General features: G+C 40.3%; 1 protein-coding gene across 1 annotated transcript; it reads left to right on the top strand.

Annotated features, from left to right (window-relative positions):
* Positions 1-201: 201 nt before the first annotated feature.
* Positions 202-11,634, top strand: LOC132767290 (cryptic protein-like). Its single transcript, XM_060762052.2, has 6 exons — positions 202-596; positions 1,742-1,791; positions 1,900-2,079; positions 4,909-5,023; positions 5,114-5,220; positions 10,850-11,634. The coding sequence occupies exons 1-6, from the start codon at positions 574-576 to the stop codon at positions 10,981-10,983; spliced, it is 609 nt and encodes a 202-aa protein (XP_060618035.2). The 5' UTR covers positions 202-573; the 3' UTR covers positions 10,984-11,634.
* The last annotated feature ends 771 nt before the right edge of the window (positions 11,635-12,405 follow it).

Genomic DNA, 12,405 nt, shown 5'->3' with positions numbered 1-12,405 from the left:
TAAGTGAACTACAACTTCCAAACTCAAGGCCAATGCCTGCCAAACCCTTCCAGTATTTTCTGTTGGTCATGGGAGTTCTATGCGCCAAGTTTGGTTCAATTCCATCCTTGGATGAGTTCAGAATGCTCTTTGATTGTAGGTGAACTATAAATCTTAGATCCTGGCAGTCTGTGGGTCCCAAAGGAGTGGGTGAAGAGCAGGCCAAGTGGGAGGAGGGACGAGGCCCCCGCTGTGCGCCAGAGAGACTTCTCCACCTCCAGCAAGAGGTGTGTTTGTATATTTTAAGGAAGGGGGTGGGAAGACTCCTCAAACTCTGAGAGACGCCCCTCGGAGAAGCGTCTTCCAAGGGAATTGCTGCCAGGAGTCCTCTGCCTCTCCGAAGAAGACAAGCCAGAAAGTTTCCCCGCATTTTTGTATATTTTCTTTTCTTTTTTTTTTCTTTTTTTTACTATTTATTTACTTTTTGTGCCTGCGGTGGCTTGCGGGTCTAGTACTCAAAGCGAAGGCAACAGGATAGGAGAACTGCTTCCGAGTTGGAAAGGGATCTGCAAAGGCACAGGCCAGCCCTGCAAAATGTCCTGGAGGCAAAACGCCAGGTAAGTCTCCTATTTTGGAGCCTTGAAAAGGATGGCGTTTCTTAGGGAGCTTTTTTGAAGGCAAAAATAAGTGGGATTCCGAATTCGTGGAGAGTGGGCTGGCTGAAATTCCTTAGGGGGTGATTTAAACTGTATTAATTCTACAGTGTAGAGTTAATACAGTTGCACTCCCAGGGCTCACTTCTATGGGATCCTGGGAGTTGCAGTTTTACAAGGTATTTAGCCATCTCTCCCAAAGAATGCCAGGGCCCCACCAAACTACAAATGCCAGGATCCCACATCACTGAACCATTGCAGTTAAAAATGGTGTCAAACTGCATTAATTCTACAATGTAGATGCACCCTGGGCCTGCTTTGGCAAAGTTTGGCTCCAGTTAACTATTAAATGACGCATTTGGTTCCAATAAATGGCAATTTCCAGGGTAGTTGAACTTTTTTTTTTCAAAGTATGCACATAACGCTACAATTGTGCTTCTCAGGACATTGCTTTAGGGGCCTTCCACATATAACCCAGAATATCAAAGCAGAAAATCCCACATTATCTGCTTTAAACTGGGATATATGGCAGTGTGGACGCCAATATTCCAGTTCAAAGAAGATATAGTGGGGTTTTCTGCCTTGATATTCTTGGATATAGAACTGTGTGGAAGGGCCCTCAGAAACAGAGTGAATGAGAATATCAGATATTCATAATGCTGTGGTTTATTTTGTTAAGAGGTTTCGCTCATTAATTAACTTGCTTTACTCTTTCCAAACATTCCCAAACTATTACTTAATCTGAAGGGAATCTTGGCCTCCCTTCCACATAGCTGAATAAAACCCCACATTATCTGCTTTGAACTGAAATATAAAGCAGTGTGGACTCATAACCTAGTTCAAAGCAGAGATTGTGGGGTTTTCTGCCTTGATATTCTGGGTTATATGGCTGTGTGGAAGGGCCCTTAGTTCATATGTTCCAGTTAAAGCTGATAGTGTGGGATTTTATTCAGCTGTGTGGAAGGAGCCTCAAACTTACTTACCTGAAAGTAAATGTTGTTGAATTGAGCATTTATTTGGGGGGGGGGGTATCAAATGCCTCACTTTCCATCTCCCTCTTTTATTCAAGTTCCCATAACTCCCTTTTTTTTTGAACTTTGTTTTTTTAGATTTATCTTCACAATGACTCTGGCTTTCCAGGGAATTTACTTTGGAAAAGGTGAGAAACTTTCCTTTGTTTTCTCTGGTTATGTTTGTTGGTAAATATAATAATAGATCCTCTGTTTAAATAAAACAAACTTTATTTTATTCATTTGCATCCTACAAGGTTTTATACAAGAAGTGGATAGACAAAATAATGGAGAAAAACCAGATGCTACGCTCCAAAAGCACCACACAAAACATCAACTCGCCACATTAAATGTCATCAATGATATGAATCAGAGCTATGAAAGCAGAAAACAAATGAACTCTAAGCCACTGGTACCTTTCACAGGTCTTACACAGAGTGAGTAACTATTTTTGTACTGTATTGATTAACATGGTGTTTTCATTATTAGTAAGTAATTCTGGCCATCTGTCTTTGCAGGTCAGTTTTGTATACCATGCTATGTGGTGGTGGGGATTTTATGCAATGTTAACTTCCCTAAGTTACAGTCATTGTCCTCCATCTCATTTAACTACTGTGCAGTTCAAGCCTATTTTGTATAGAGAAAAGAGTCTGGCAGGAGGTCATAAAATGGATGGTGGGCTAAAACAAGGTAGACTAAGGTCCATTCCACACAACTGAATAAAATCTCCCATTATCTGCTTTGAACTGGGATATATGGCAGTGTAGACTCAGATAACCAAGTTCAAAGCAGATATTGTAGGTATTCTGCCTTGATATTCAGGGTTATATGGCTGTAACTGGCAACACAATTCTATATGCCAGGCTTGGTGGCCTCTAGCTCTTCTGATGTAAATGGATTGGATTACCAGTGATTCACAGTAATGGCCAGGGTAGAGGGAGAATTGGAGTTAACCCTACTTTGAGGGCAGGCTCAAGCGGCAGTTGCAGTGTGGCCCACATGGTATGGCTACTGGTGAAGAATAGTAACAGTGGAGTATAAAACATATGAGGGACACTAGAAATATTTAAGTATGATCCGTTACTTTCAGTGGGGAGTCATGGCTCTCCCTGCTGAATGAATTACCTTCTGCAGGTCACCAAGGGCCCTTCCACACAGCCCTATATCCCAAATTATCAAGGCAGAACGTTCCACAATATTTGCTATGAACTGGGTTATCTGAATCCACCCTCAGATAATGTGGGATTTTCTGCCTTGATATTCTGGGATATAGGGCTGTGTGGAAGGGCCCCAATGTACTTTTTGGATTCAAGGATGAAATAAGGATCATCTTGAGCTCCTTGGAGAGAATGGGATAAAATATAATCTGGCTAAGGGCCCTTCCACACAGCCCTTTATTCAGAATATGAAGGCAGAAAAAACCCCACATTATCTCCTTTGAACTGGGTTATCTGAGTCCACACTGCCATATATTCCAGTTCAAAGCAGATAATGTGGGGTTTTATTCAGCTGTGTGGAAGGGACCTAAGCTGCATGTGTCCTTTGAGAACCTATCACTTATGGTTTCCCATATACATCATGTATGTCACATAAGTCTGTACTTGTTACAGTGCATACGTGGGGCCCTTCCATACAGCCCTATATCCCTTAATATCAAGGCAGAAAAATCCCACATCTGCTTTGAACTAGGTTATCTGGTTCACGCTCAGATAATGTGGGACTTTCTGCCTTGATATTCTGGGATATAGAGCTGTGTGGAAGGACCGATGGCTTTCCTTTATATATAGGTTACACAAACTTTGCAGTCCATATATGGAGGGCTGGTGGAATTCCATCCTTTGTATCTGAATGGAGCTGAAGTGGTAGTGATGTGGCTGTGCAGATGTATTGCACTTCCCATCATACCTCATTATAGTTATGCTGGTAGGAATTATAGTTCAACAGCAACTGGAGTCCCACAAGTTCTATGTACATACAGTTGTTTCTGCAATACACTTTGACTGCACACTTACTTGGGAGTTTTGCACCTTTCTACCCTCAAGAGTTCATGAATTGCTCTTTTTTTGCATGGAAATTCAATGCACCAATGGCTAATGCACACTTTTCTGGCACTGAAGAGGACCTTAAGGTCCTACTGCCATTACATCCAGGAAGTGGGTTACTCCTTCTTTCAATGTTTCCTTGACTGATCTAGCTAAGTGTCCTTTCCTGCAAAGGTTAACAAAAGAAATACGTAGGCTGGAGTACATATACGTGTGTTTTGTTGGCTGATATAGTTCTATACTTCTTACTAATAGAAGCTTTCTAGGCAGTTCAAGAAATGGACCAAAAACAGCATTATTTATGGGATTATCAGTAACAAAATATTTACCTCTCGCTTCCAAGGAGCTCCCAGAAACTGACATGGTTCTAGCTGCCTGTGTTATTATTACAACAACATCATGATAGCACCTGGAAAATTTACAACTCCCTGAGCTTTCTCCCTATGACATGCCTACATTCTTACAGAATGATTCCTTAATTTGGTATCCCCAGCACATCAGATTACAGCTCCCATCATTCCTAGCCAATGAAGGCCATTATTGCACTCATTACTAGGACAGCCAATATAACCAAAGGCCATTATTGTACTCATTACTAGAAAAACACATTCTTCTTTAATGCATATTTGTTGTGTGCCTTCAAGTCATTTCTGACTCATGGCAACCCTATCACTTGGTTTTCTCAGACTAAGAGTGTGTGACTAGCCCAAGGTCAAAAGCTATTCTTCAGAGACCAGTGCTCAAATCACTATGCCATGCATATAAGAAAAATGGTTAATTTCAATACATTTTTTTCAGAAACTGTAAGGAAAGCGTAGTTTGAAAAATAAGGCTCAAAACTGTTAGTTATTGTTCACACAGCAGCAACTATTGACAGAATTCATTTTTTTGGTGATGCTCCTTCTTAAAAGCTTGATTTATTTGAGCGTTGAGTGAGATATCTGGCTATACGCAGCCCTCCATGCACGCTTATCCAGGAGGACATGTGGCCAGGAGGTTGCTGCTTGACTTCTCAGTAATCCCTAGTAGTGTGCTTTTAATCCTTATCCAAACAAACCAGGCTTAACTGAACAAATACTCTTTTACAGGCAGCTAATTTTATTGTCCCCTTAAAGTCAATAATGTCAGACCCTTGTCAGCCAGAAAGATTTGGTGCAGCAAGTGAGAAAGGAGGTTCAAACAAGTTGATTTTTCTCTTTAAACTGTGGAATATTCACTTTCCAGGTCGAACCTTGAATCGGCATTGCTGCCAAAATGGAGGGACTTGTATCCTGGGCAGTTTTTGTGCCTGTCCCAAACACTTCATTGGCAGATACTGTGAATACGATGAACGGAAGAGGTAAAGAGATGGGACTGAATTCCCGAGGGATGGTGGTTTGTTAATATGATAATGGCAAAAGTTGTGAACTTTGTGATCTGTCATTGACAGCAATTGTGGCCCATTCAAGCACGGAGAATGGATGCGGAAAGGTTGCCAACTGTGCCGATGTGGTTACGGTATACTACACTGTTTATCTGAGCATATAACGAATTGTGGTAAGAATGAACTTCCTTGATCTGTTTGTTATGTTATGCTGGCATTGAATGTTTGCCAATTTCTGTTGTAAACTACCCTGAGACCCCCTGGGGAGATAGGGCAGGATAAAAAACATTATTATATTATTATTATTATTATTATTATTATTATTATTATTATTATTATTGGAAGAAAAGCTCATCTCTGTGTGTGTGTTTATATGTAGATGAAATGCACTGTCAATATCTCAATAAGGATTCAGCCAAATGTTACAAAAGTGTGCACGCTTTAGAGTCCCCCAGAACTGGCCAGGCATAAGTAAAACCAGTTTTCAGCCCCTGGGTCCCCATCCACAGATGCCTCCAGGAAGCACAATATTTCAGATTTTCTTGAATGCAAGTTTGTGATCAAGCACTTCTCGGAAACAAAAGTGGTCTCTTTCTGTTTTTAAATGAGTCTCCTACCAAAGAAAATTTGCTGGATGACAAGAAGTGGTATAAAACAAAACCAATCATACTCCTGAAGCAAATAGAATCCTATTTGCCTCAGAAGTGCAATTGGTTTTCTTTTTTATCCCAAGGTGCCCCTGAAAGCTGCCCACTCCTTAGTTAGACACTACAAAGAAAATCTGAGGTGCTTTCACACTTCACAAAAAGAACAATATGATTCTTATCTGCCCATGATTTCATCCCATGGAATCCTGGGATTTATGATCTCAAGAGATAACGTTAGGCCCTTAAATATCCCCGGGGTTGGGTTCCAGGATCTCACACTTGAACACCTTATCAGAGACAAATATCTGTGAATGCTCAGGTCCCATTGGGTGCAATATCATGGTAAAATGGCAAAGTCAAGGTTTGCTTTTGGGATTTTGGCGGGGAAGAGGGGGATATTTTCAAGCTGTGGATGGTTGAATGCATGGAGGCAGAATCCGTGGATAAGGAGGTCTGGCTGTATTTACAATTCTCCGCCACAAAGCTCTGGTGCTTCTTAGGATTCCATTGGATAGAGTAGTTCAGATGAAAATGGAACAATAGTTTTATCATTGTGCAGTGTAGAGAGGAAATGAAGTATTCCTCAAAAGAAATGGGGGTTTTTGTGCCAGGGGTGACTTGAGAAACTGCAAGTCTCTTCTGGTGTGAGAGAATGGGCCATCTCCAAGGATGTTGCCTAGGGGGTGCCCAGATGTTTGATGTTTTACCATCTTTGTGGTAGGCTTCTCTCATGTCCCTGCATGGGGAGCTGGAGCTGACAGAGGGAGCTCATCCATGCTCTCCCCAGATTTGAACCTCTGACCTGTCAGTCTTCAGTCCTGCTGACACAAGGGTTTAACCCATTGCGCTACCAGGGGCTCCATTCAAAATTAGATGAGATGTGGTCATGAAGTCCGTATAGAGATTGCACATTGAATGCATTATTGTCTTGCTGTGCATGTTGGGATACACTTAATAACCAATATCTATTTCTAAGAACACTAAAAGTGCTCGTAAACTTTGGCCCCAGCAGTAGGTGGCAAACAAATCAGATCAGGGCTGCAGTCTGAAAGGAGCTGCTCAAAATGTTGACCTTTGTCTTCTAAAATTAGTTCCATCTCCAGTGAAGTCTTTTTAAAAGGTCTTTCACCTTAGCATATAGAGTCCAATATTTTGAGAGGTTGCAATAGCTATTTTAATTTTCTTAAAGTATTCACTTCATTTTAAACACTTCAACAACAAAAAAACCCAAAGCATGTCTGTCAGGGATTTATTTTCTTCTTATTTTCAAACAGTCTCACACACTGGATAAATATTTGATGGAAGCAGAAAAGAATACCCAAGAGGCATTTTGCCTGTATAATGCACTCCTTCTCTCAAATTACATTTTCAAAATAGAGTCGTTAACAGAAATATTAGACATTGCTGGTTGTATTCTTCCCCAGGTCATGTAAAAGGTCACATTAGTTTATCATAATGGTCCCTTTGACCTCCCAAAGTGTATGAAATACATGCACATATATGTCATTTAAAGACTGGATAAGATAAAGTTGATTAAGCGATTGTGTTTAAAAAGGAATTGGTTCTGAATTTTCTGGGTTGCTAATTTTATATAAAACATGGGCTGATAATGGTGTGCTTTTTATTTCTTCTTCTTTCAAAATGGAGCAGCCCTGAAGCAAAAAAAAAAAAAAAGACCCCAGAAAGTTCTTTTGTGCTCATTCTCTCCTTCCCAGTGGCCACTGAGACTGATTTAAGATGAACAAAGTTCAGGGGATTCTTTCAGTGTCACTTTACAGTTTCCACTTTCCCCCCTACTTTGACTTTAAAAACTTTTATGACAGGCAATTTTTTTTAAAAAAAAAATATTTCCTGGAGGAATAGGTATAAGTTTTGAAGTTGCTAAAAACACAGAAGTTGGGAAGATGTGTGAAAACCTTTGATATAGGACACATTTCCCCAATCTGGTGTTTTTTTCTGGACTTAGGAATCTAGGAACCATCAGCCTCAGACAGTAAACCAAAGCTGCATCTACGCTCTCTAGAATAAATGAAGTTCGACACCAGTTTAACTGCCATTGCTCAATGCTGTAGAATTGTGGGAGTTGTAGTTTTACAAGGTCTTTAACTTCCTCTGTCAAATAGTACTGGGGCCTCACCAGACTGCAACTCTCATGGTTCCATATCACTGAGCCATGGCAATTAATGTAGTGTTAAATTACATTAATTCAACAGCATAGATGCACCCCAAAACAACTGAGAAGTATCAGTTTGGGGAAGGCTAAAACAGGACTTTTTTGCCATGCTGGTCTTAGGGCACAAGTGGTTGTGTATTTGACTAGTTTTTCATCGCGGCAGAAACTACTTGAGAACATACTGGAAGTCACTTCTGATGTGAGAAAATTGGCCATCTACAGAGACATTGCCCAGGGAACACCAGGATGTGTTAGCTGGGAGGTTTCTCTCTTGTCCCTACAAGCTAGAGCTGACAGGCGGGAGCTCACCCCCATCTTGCAGACTCAAATCTGCAACCTTCAGGTCAGCAACCCAATCTTCAGGTCAGCAATCCAACCCACACAAGGGTTTAACCCATTGCACCACTGTAGCTCCTATTTCATTAGTACCAGTATGACCCCACGCTCTCTACGTGGGGTTGCCTTTGAAGACGGCTCGGAAGCTCCAACTAGTCCAACGGGCGGCAGCCATGGTACTAACAGGAGCAGGGCGCAGGGAGCATACAACTCCTCTGCTGTACCAGCTCCACTGGCTGCCGATTAGCTACCGGACCCAATTCAAAGTGCTGGCATTGGCCTTTAAAGCCCTAAACGGTTCTGGCCCAACATACCTATCCGAACGTATCTCGGCCTATCAGCCCACCAGGACCCTAAGATCTTCGGGAGAGGCCCTTCTCTCCATCCCGCCTGCTTCACAGGTGCGGCTGGCGGGAACGAGAGATAGGGCCTTTTCTGTGGTGGCCCCGCGGCTTTGGAATGCCCTCCCTATAGAGATAAGATCAGCCTCTTCGCTGATGGTATTTCGAAAAAAACTGAAGACATGGATGTTTGAGCAAGCATTCGGCTAATCCGATGCGATGAAGTTTCTGATCAAGGACTGGCAATCACAGACAACGAAATTGGATTATGATTTTAAACTAAGAGATGCATTGGTCTGTATTGGTGGCCCAATACTGTGTATTGTATATGTATGTGTTTTATATTTTTAATCGGAATATTGTTGTTTTAAATGTTGTAAACCGCAATGAGTCGCCGATTTAGGCTGAGATATTAGCGGTATACAAGTGTACTAATAACCTAATAAATAAATGACAATGGATTAAGAAAGGGGGACCAAGTGTCTTGGGGTTTATACCATTTGGCATCCTATATATTCCTCCCAAAGAGGAATCACTTTTTCATATACCCAGTTTATTTGGTTTTAATAAACAAAAATCATGCCTTCAGGCCAAATCCCACCTGTGTGGATCCTAAAATCCCATCATTATTTGTGTGAGGATCAATTTTCACTCCAAGACAATTCAATCCTAAATAAAACCGCTTGCCAATGTTGTAGTTTCACTACTTCCAGCCGTTCCCAAATTGGCTTTCTTGGGCCCAAAACTAGACCCCAAATGACAGAAGAAAGTGACATGATAGAATGTGTGGTATAGCCTGTAGAAACAATCACAACAACAAAGACCGGCTCCTGTGCAGTTCCCTATGTCTGCTCTCAGGTGTGTGGATCTTTCTAAACCAAGCTAAGAGTTAATTTAAGTGCAGTATTCTTAATAGTGACAATAGTTGTTTCTGAGTGTGTTATGTTCCTTCACTTTGCTTGTTGACTTATGGGTGAACGTACACATTTTATAACATTTTCCCAAGGAATACTCAGATGTTTTGCTAGTTTCTTTCTTTGACCTTTGCAGTGGTTCTCAACCTGTGGGTCCCCAAGTGTTTTGGCCTACAACTCCCAGAAATCCCAGCCAGTTTACCAGCTGTTAGGATTCCTAGGAGTTGAGAACCAAAACATTTGGGAACCCACAGGTTAAGAACCACTGACCTATAGCCTCCAGCACACGGTATTCCTTCGTAGTCTTCCATCCAAGTATGAACCAGGGCTGAAACTGCTTAACTTCCAAGATCAATCAGAATTTGATTTTTCAGTCCTAGTTAACTTTGTCTTGCATCACTCTCTACAAGTAAGTGAATTTACCTGCAAAGTTCCATAAATGCCCTTCAATTATCTGACAAAGTGAGCTACTTTTCAGTAAAAACTTAAGTTATAATGTTAGCCTCAAGGGTGACCTACAATTGTTTGTTCTACAAGATCACTGGCAGAAGCACTGTTTCTGCCAATCTTAAACGATAAGAGTTCCCTTACAGCCCAATTACAGCAATTTTATCCCAATTTATTTGCAATTGTTCCATCCCATAGAAGTTCCAACAGAATGTAGTTTGTGGAGAGACTTTGAATTTTCTAGTGCCTTCCGCTGAACTTTTTCACTCAAACTCTTAGCAGAGAATTTTTAAAACTCCTGCACAAAACTACAAATCCACTATTTCAAACAGTGGAACCTTGGCAGTCAAAGTGGCATCAATTCCTAACATGTGTGGATATACCTACAGTCATCTGGATGAATAAAATTAACTGTAGCCCTGTGATCAACATCCAAAAAGTCTTCTATTTGCAAACCTGGGCTGTGAAGTATGTGACACCTTTGTGTTTGAACTGATACATTTGAAAGCAGTTAAACTTTATTTCCAGTAAAGGGCTTAGAATAGGCTTTCTTTTAATGGATTTTTCCAGCCACTGCAAGAGAGTTTCAGTTCAAGATTGACTGTGTTAATCTAATTTGGTTTCCTGATTTATTTACACAGGATAAACTAAAGAATTACAATCTGGTTTTATTTAGCTGACTTCTTTACCCACTACTTGTATTTACCTTTGATTAGGCTGTGATGAATGTGTGCAAGAGTTGATAAGTGGCTCCTGGTGGGTTCCCGATGGCCCCCATTTGCACTTCTCTGAGAATCCCATCTGTGATTGGCCTTTACTGATCATCCTTTTAACTTGCAAGGAAGCTATGAGGAAATTACAAAATCTTCTTGAAATGATCTTTAAGGGAGTGTACTTGTTAACTAACCTTTCCTTCCCCCCCACCTTCTTCTTTCCACCTTCAGTTGTGACAGAGGAAGAGGAATTTATCTATTTACCTTCAAATTGTCCAAGACTACAGCAAACAATGAGCTTTCTTATGCTCCTGTTGGGTGGTTTCTTTGCATTGTTCTGCACAAAGCTCATTCATCAGCTGTGAAGAGTCACTTATTTAGATCTGGAGTCCTACCGGATAGTTTGCCTTATTATAAAGTTTGGCCTTGGAAGACTATAAACTAAAACAAAAGACATTTTCTGGCTCTGTTTTTCTATTTATTTACCTGTACAACAGGAATTTTAACAATATTTTTTTAAAAACATATATTTTAAACATGCAATTCTAGCACCACAGTAAATCCTAGCATTGATTCCCTCACTTCAGTTGTGTCCCTGTTCTCATACAAAAACAAGAAGGGAAAATGATGGATGCAAGGATTTTTTTTCTTGGGGACATGGAAGCTACGTTGGAAAAGAATAAGCTGCTCTGGGTTCAGAAGGACAGCAGTAGAAGTCACCCTGGACTCTAGGAATTGTTCCCAAATGCATTTGGTTTCCTTGAATTGCTGAGAAAGGTGTACATTCCTTTTAAAGTGCAATTTTTACAGTATCGAGTGGCTGTTTCAGTATTCATCCAGTGGTCAAGTATTAGTAGAATGCTTGACCATGAAAAAAGCACTATATTGCACAAATGCTCATGCTTGTACTTCTGTTTGAATCTGATTTAAGCAGTTCTTTATGTCTTGATTGAAATGTTGACTCTTCCAGTGGAAGATAATGCTGTATGTATCATGTGATTTAAATATATTAAAAGAATAACTTACATTTATTTAGAGGTCATTTTCTTTCTTTCCAAATGTACAATATTGGAAGAAGAGGTGGGAAAGAAGTCAGTTTCATTCAGCTGTATTGTACTGCCATCATACTTTGAAGTTAGGACTAAAAATGGATGACGCTGTGAAAACCATTTAATGAATATTATTTAAAAGGTGTTTTCTTAAAAAATATATTCATTTCAAACTGCATGTTGGTAATCTGTTTGATACTAACATATAATCTGTGCCAAAGTTTGCCATGGAGGCTTGAAGATTCAATCCAAAGATGGAAAAACGTGAGGGTTACGTTAGATCATAAACAAATATACAGTATGTGTTTTCCAAAACATAGGTTTGGATGCATACATACAGATATATGATGTGTTCCCTTCTTCTGCATGCTTCTGTGACTCTGTTAGGGAAGGGGTTCTGAGACTTTGTTGAAGGACAGCATATAAATATAAATATGAGATTAATAAAAATCCAAAATTGGTAATTTAACTGTGTTTGCAGCAGGGCACTGAATTCATGCCAGCCTGTACAGGCCACGTCTTAGAAAAGCTGTTTTTGGCCTACATTTGGACTACAATATACATTCAGCTACAGATGGCTTATTTATCTTATCAATTTATTTTAGCAGAAGCCTGAATTTGTCTTGTCATCCAAGTCAGCTAATTCAGTTCTAGCTGGTGCTATGCTTTTTCCCTTTTCTGAAGCTGAATGTATAATGTAGTCCAAATGCTCCAAAAGAAAGGAGAATGACATAGAAC

Source organism: Anolis sagrei, chromosome 2 (genome assembly GCF_037176765.1).
Source record: "Anolis sagrei isolate rAnoSag1 chromosome 2, rAnoSag1.mat, whole genome shotgun sequence".
Classification (NCBI taxonomy): Eukaryota; Metazoa; Chordata; class Lepidosauria; order Squamata; family Dactyloidae; genus Anolis; species Anolis sagrei.
Note: the sequence above shows the minus strand (reverse complement) of the source record. Positions and strands in the feature narration are given on the sequence as shown.

Coding starts and splice junctions, on each gene's coding strand:
- LOC132767290 (XM_060762052.2), top strand. CDS start 574: ATGTCCTGGAGGCAAAACGCCAG. Junction 2,080..4,908: donor TTTCACAGGTCTTACACAGA/GTGAGTAACTAT, acceptor TTCACTTTCCAG/GTCGAACCTTGAATCGGCAT. Junction 5,221..10,849: donor TGAGCATATAACGAATTGTG/GTAAGAATGAAC, acceptor TTCCACCTTCAG/TTGTGACAGAGGAAGAGGAA.